A 7500-nucleotide genomic window follows, 5' to 3' on the forward strand; every position below is an offset into this window, starting at 1 on the left:
TCGTGTGGTGATAATTTTTTTATATTTTTTTACGGTAGTCAGTCTTGTCCGGCCATGGCCATCAGAACAGCAGAGGAGGCAACTGCTGTCCTGTTTATCTGGATTATAATTTGATTATAGTGGAGAGTGTCTTGCCCAAGTTACATCCCCACTCTCTCGGCCAAGAGGGTTTTAGGACAGTCGGCGTTGGGGATGGTTCCCAAAGGCCAACCAGCCCACAAGGCTGCAGCACTAAGAGCCAGTGCAGTCTTGCCTCCTAGTCTGAGAGTCATAGTCCTTCACAAAATATATGATAGTCAGTCGTGTCCGACTATGGCCATCAGAACAGCAGAGGAGGCAACTGCTGTCCTGTTTATCTGGATTATAATTTGATTATAGTGGAGAGTGTCTCGCCCGAGTTACATCCCCCACACTCTAGGTCAAGAGGGTTATTAGGACAGTCGGCTTTACATTACACGCTTATGAATTTAACTCTCCAAACCAATGTCTCTGGGACTGTGTCTGTTGATCAGTGGACATTATCAGTCAAGGTTGAGTTAACTCTCTCCATACGAACGGCGAAAGAGACGACGTTAACAGCGTTTCACCCCAGTTACCATCATCGAAATATTGCAGACGGAAGGCTCTTATACTGAAGAGGTGAATGTTGACAAAGAATACCACAATTCTGACGACGGAAGCTAAAGGTTGGGTCATTCAGACACCCACTGGACATCCGAGGGGTCTGTGTAGAGGAGAAGAGAGGACTGGCCGTACTGAGTGAGTTAATGGACATGTGTTAAATCCTTGTTCGTCACGTGATGATATCACACTCTTACCAACATTAGTTATGAATGCATTAATTTAACACACACACACACACACACACACACACACACACCTCCCGCCCACCACCCCAAACCCCCTACAACCGGCTTGGGCTACAAACAACATGATTAGATCCAGGTTCACTGTGCATGCAGGACATAAGTTCCTACCTGTCAAGGTCTGATCGCTGAGTCTGGCATCGTTCAGGTGAAGGTTGATCAGGGCAGGGTGAGAGAAAGCTGTGACCGCCATCAGCATCAACGTCTTCAGTGATCCAAACTGCCACAATAATGACAACAATCATGACATATACAATCATAACAATGATGATAATAATAGGAGGAGGAGGGGATGAAGAAGAAGAAGAAGAAGGAGGAAGAAGAAGAAGAAGAAGGAAGAAGAAAAGGAAGAAGAAGAAGAAGAAGGAGGAGGAAGAAGAAGAAGAAGAAAGAAGGGAAGAAGAAGAAAGAAGAAGAAGAAAGAAGAAGAAAGAAGAAGAAGAAAGAAGAAGAAGGAAGGAAGAAGAAAGAAGAAGAAGGAAGGAAGAAGAAGAAAGAAGAAGAAGAAGAAGAAGAAAAAAGGGAAGAAGAAGAAGAAGGAAGAGAAGAAGAAGAAAGAAGAAGAAGAAAGAAGAAGAAGAAGAAGAAGAAGAAGAAGAAGGAAGAAGAAGAAAGAAGAAGAAGAAGAAGAAAGAAGAAGAAGAAGAAGAAGAAGAAGAAGAAGAAGAAGAAAGAAGAAGAAGAAGAAGAAAGAAGAAGAAGGAAGAAGAAGAAGGAAGAAGAAGAAAGAAGAAGAAGAAGAAGAAGAAGAAGAAGAAAGAAGAAGAAGGAAGAAGAAGAAGAAAGAAGAAGAAGGAAGAGAAAGAAGAAGAAAGAAGGGAAGAAGAAGAAAGAAGAAGAAAGAAGAAGAAGAAAGAAGAAGAAAGAAGAAGAAAGAAGAAGAAGAAGAAAGAAGAAGAAGAAAGAAGAAGAAAGAAGAAGAAGAAGAAGAAAGAAGAAGAAAGAAGAAGAAAGAAGAAGGAAGAAGAAGAAGAAGAAGCAAGAAGAAGAAGAGGAAGAAAAGGAAGAAGAAGAAGAATCATGAAATAAACAATCATAATAATGATGAGAATAACAGGAGGAGGAGGAAATGGAGAAGAAGAAGAAAGAAGAAGAAAAAGAAGAAGAAGAAACAGAAGAACCCACACCTTCACAAACACCATACTGACAGATGAACATCGTAACCATTCGTATTTGTGTTTGTATTTCTTTTTATCACAACAGATTTCTCTGTGTGAAATTCGGGCTGCTCTCCCCAGGGATAGCACGTCGCTACACTACAGCGCCACCCATTTTTTTGTGTTTGTTTTTTTTTCCTGTGTGCAGTTTTATTTGCTTTTCCTATCGAAGTGGATTTTTCTACAGAATTTTGCCAGGAACAACCCTTTTGTTGCCGTGGGTTCTTTTACATGCGCTAAGTGCATGCTGCACACGGTTTATAACCGAATGACTAGCGTCCAGACCACCACACAAGGTCTAGTGGAGGGGGAGAAAATATCGGCAGCTGAGCCATGATTCGAACCAGCGCGCTCAGATTTTCTCGCTTCCTAGGCGGATGAGTTACCTCAAGGCCATCACTCAATAATAATCACTTAATAATAATGATAATGTAGTAAAAATCCACCAGGACATGCAAGCACATGTACCAGCAGACAGGAATAAAAAAGATTTAAAAAAAACAACAACAAGAACAAAAAGGGCGACACTGCATTATAGTGATGTGCTCTACCCAGGGACAGCGAGCCAGATTTCACACAGAGAAATCTGTCGTGACAAGTCATACGATGCAACGCATTACAATACACATCACAACATGACACACAACACATACATCACAACATGACACACAACCAACACAACACACAACATGACGCACAACACAACATGACACACAGCACAACACAACACACATCACAACATGACACACAGCACAACACAACACACAACATGACACACAACACAACACAACACACATCACAACATGACACACAGCCAACACAACACACAACATGACACACAACACAACACACATCACAACATGACACACAGCACAACACAACATGACACACAGCACAACACAACACACATCACAACACACATCACAACATGACACACAGCCAACACAACACACAACATGACACACAACACAACACACATCACAACATGACACGCAGCACATCACAACACACAACATGACGCACAACACAACACACATCACAACATGACACACAGCCAACACAACACACAACATGACACACAACACAACACAACACACATCACAATATGACACACAGCCAACACAACACACAACATGACACACAACACAACACAACACACATCACAATATGACACACAGCCAACACAACACACAACATGACACACAACACAACACAACACACATCACAATATGACACACAGCCAACACAACACACAACATGACACACAACACAACACAACACACATCACAATATGACACACAGCCAACACAACACACAACATGACACACAACACAACACAACACACATCACAATATGACACACAGCCAACACAACACACAACATGACACACAACACAACACAACACACATCACAATATGACACACAGCCAACACAACACACAACATGACACACAACACAACACAACACACATCACAATATGACACACAGCCAACACAACACACAACATGACACACAACACAACACACATCACAACATGACACGCAACCAACACAACACACAACATGACGCACAACACAACAGAACATGCATCACAACATGACACACAACACACAACATGACACACAACACAACACACATCACAACATGACACACAACACACAACATGACACACAACACAACACACATCACAACATGACACACAACACAACACACATCACAACATGACACACAACACAATATGACACACAATACAACAAAACACACAGAGAAATCTGTCATGACAAGTGATACGATGCAACGTATTACAATACAATAATTGTACGTTGTTTCTCCTTCGCAAGAGCAATTATAAGACAATACAACACAAGAAAGCACAACATGACACAACACAACAGAATGTGATGCCATGCAACACAATGCAAAGAATAGAAGCGCATCGCAATACAACACAAGACAACACAGTACAACCGCTTGTTGTTTCTCCTTCGCAAGTGAAGATGAGCATGATCAATACAATACGATGCAATACAATACAATACAATACAATGCAATGCAATGCAATCCAACCCAACCCAAGCAAACTCAACCCAATACAAAACATCACAACACACAACATGACACACATCACAACATGACACACATCACAACATGACACACAACACAACACAAAATGACACACATCACAACATGACACACATCACAACATGACACACAACACAACACAAAATGACACACATCACAACATGACACACATCACAACATGACACACATCACAACACACAACATGACACACATCACAACATGACACACATCACAACACACAACATGACACACATCACAACACACAACATGACACACATCACAACATGACACACAACACAACACAAAATGACACACAGCACAACACACAACATGACACACAACACAACACAAGGCACAACATGACACTCAACACAAAACAACACACAATACAACATACATCACAACATGACACACAACACAATGCAACATGACACAGAACACAACATGACACACAACAAAACTTACATCACAACATGACACACAAATTACATCACACCATGACATACAACACAACACAACATACACCACACCATGACATACAACACAACACAACATACATCACAACACGACACACAACACAACACAACACTGAACACACAACAACACATCACACAAAACAACAACACAATACAACATGACACTCAGCACAACACAACCCAGCCCTTCCCTCTGACCTCGTTGTTGCTGATGTTGAGGGCGTGCAGGGAGGTGTTGGGAGACAGCCCCTCACACAGCACCAACAATCACACCCAACCCAACCCACCACCCAACCCAACACCACCCAAACCAACCACACCCAACTGCACCCAACCACACCCAACTCAACCACACCCAACACAACCACACCCTACAAGACCCAACCCAACCCAACCACACCCAACCCAACCCAACCCCACCCAACCCAAATACACCCAACACCCAACCCAACCACACCCAACCCAACCACACCCAGAACCACACAACCCAAATACACCCACCACCCAACGCAACCCACCACCCAACCCAACCTTTCCCCCTGACCTCGTTGTTGCTGACGTTGAGGGCGTGCAGGGAGGTGTTGGGAGACAGCCCCTCACACAGCGCCAACAATCACACCCAACCCAACCCACCACCCAACCCAACCACACCCTACAAGACCCAACCCAACCCAACCCAACCCAAATACACCCAACACCCAACCCAACCACACCCAACCCAACCACACCCAGAACCACCCAACCCAAATACACCCACCACCCAACCCAACCCACCACCCAACCCAACCCACACCCAACCCACCACCCAACCCAACCCAACCACACCCAACTCAACCACACCCAACCCAGCCGCACCCAACCCAACCCAACCCAAATACACCCAACACCCAACCCAACACACCCAGCACCACACAACCCAAATACACCCACCACCCAACGCAACCACACCCAACCCAACCACACCCAGCACCACCCAACGCAACCACACAACCCACATCCATCCCAACCTTTCCCCCTGACCTCGTTGTTGCTGACGTTGAGGGCGTGCAGGGAGGTGTTGGGAGACAGCCCCTCACACAGCGCTGACAGACCAGTGCTGTCCATGTTGCATCCTGCCAGGGCCAGGGACTGGAGGCTGCAGTCTGCCTTCTGGAACCCTCATCAGTATTGTTATTGTTGATGTGATGTTGTTGTGTTGTTGTGGTGGTGGTTATTGTTGTTGTAATTACTAGTAGTAGCAGTAGTGGTAGTGGTGGTGGTGGTAGTAGTAGTAGTAGTAGTTGTAGCAGTATTGTTATTGTTGCTGGTATCATTATTGTTCTTGTTGTTGTTGTTGATATGATCATCATTATATTCTTCTTCTTCTTCTCATTACCATTATGATTATCATTATGACGACAGTCACCAACACAAACAGAAGGACGCCACAGTGGCCCATCCCTTAGCACCGCCCCGCCCCCCTTCACCTTCAGCACGGCCGCCAGAGCGACTCCCAGGGCCTGCCTGTCTGTGATCTGGTTGTTGGAGAGGTCCAGTTCCACCAGCGTGCTGTTCGCCTGAATCCCTTCCAGCAACACTCTGGCGTCCACCATGCCGATGCTCTGTGCCCTGTTGGAGGGGAGGTGGGGGTGTGGGGGGAGCTTATTATTATTATTAATGGAGCTTATTATCATTATTGACTCGCTTGTGTAAACAAAGTGAGTCTATGTTTTAACCCGGTGTTCGGTTGTCTCTGTGTGTGTGTGTGTGTGTGTGTGTGTGTGTGTGTGTCCGTGTGTCTGCGTGTCCGTGGTAAACTTTAACACTGACATTTTCTCTGCAAATACTTTGTCAGTTGACACCAAATTTGGCATAAAAATAGGAAAAGTTCAGTTCTTTCCAGTCATCTTGTTTAAAACAATATTGCACCTCTGGGATGGGCACACAAAATAAAAGAAGCCTAATTATGTGCAAACTGCATTTACTGTTATATGTATATTTTTTGTATTCTCTAAACTTGGCACTTTGATCTGATATTCTGACCCAACAACAAGAGCAGTCATTATTATAATTTTTAGTTCAAACAGGAACTTCTTTTGCTAAGCATGGAATTTTTATTTATTTTGCAAACGTTTTGGTGCAGATAGTAAAAAAGGGAAATTACTTTGTAATTAATGCTAGGGGACTTAATTTATCACAAGTGAGTCTTGAGGGCCTTGCCTCTCTTGTTATTATTAATGGAGACATGCTCTAGAAGCGAGTAGTAAGTGTTTGTTTTATCGAAATTTCAAAAGTGGATTTGGGAGAGAAAAATATATGTCAAATGCCTGATAATTACATTATCAGCTTCTTCAGATTTCGAAGTAGTAATCGTAAGATTTGCAAATGTTGCCTAGTTATACCTTTGGAGTTAAAAGACATTTGTGTTTTCTCAACTTTTATGTGGCATTGTTGTGTATTTGGAAATGTTTGTTCTGGGCATGAAAAGCTTATTTTGTAATTATCCTCCATACTCCAATAGGAGTGAAAGGATAATTAAAACTTGAAACTTGAAACCTGAGAGTGACAAGCGCAATAGCCGAGTGGTTAAAGCGTTGGACTGTCAGTCTGAGGGTCCCGGGTTCGAATCACGGTGACGGCGCCTGGTGGGTAAAGGGTGGAGATTTTTACGATCTCCCTGGTCAACATATGTGCAGACCTGCTAGTGCCTGAACCCCGTTCGTGTGTAGATGCAAGCAGAAGATCAAATACGCACGTTAAAGATCCTGTAGTCCATGTCAGCGTTCGGTGAGTTTTGGAAACAAGAACATACCCAGCATGCACACCCCCGGAAACGGAGTATAGCTGCCTACATGGCGGGGTAAAAATGGTCATACAGGTAAAAGCCCACTCGTGTGCATACGAGTGAACGTGGGAGTTGCAGCCCACAAATGCTGAAGA

General features: G+C 43.8%; 1 protein-coding gene across 1 annotated transcript in view; it reads right to left on the bottom strand.

Moving 5' to 3' along the window:
- The window catches only part of LOC143277925 (uncharacterized), a 51334-nt gene that overhangs the window by 28855 nt on the left and 14979 nt on the right, over window positions 1-7500 (bottom strand). The window contains exons 8-10 of the mRNA XM_076582901.1: window positions 6048-6189; window positions 5602-5730; window positions 978-1086 (exon numbers count right to left, since the gene is read on the bottom strand). Coding sequence (XP_076439016.1) covers window positions 978-1086; window positions 5602-5730; window positions 6048-6189 — 380 coding nt within the window. The remainder of the gene's footprint in view (window positions 1-977; window positions 1087-5601; window positions 5731-6047; window positions 6190-7500) is intronic.

Source organism: Babylonia areolata, chromosome 35, assembly GCF_041734735.1.
Source record: "Babylonia areolata isolate BAREFJ2019XMU chromosome 35, ASM4173473v1, whole genome shotgun sequence".
Lineage (NCBI taxonomy): Eukaryota > Metazoa > Mollusca > Gastropoda > Neogastropoda > Buccinidae > Babylonia > Babylonia areolata.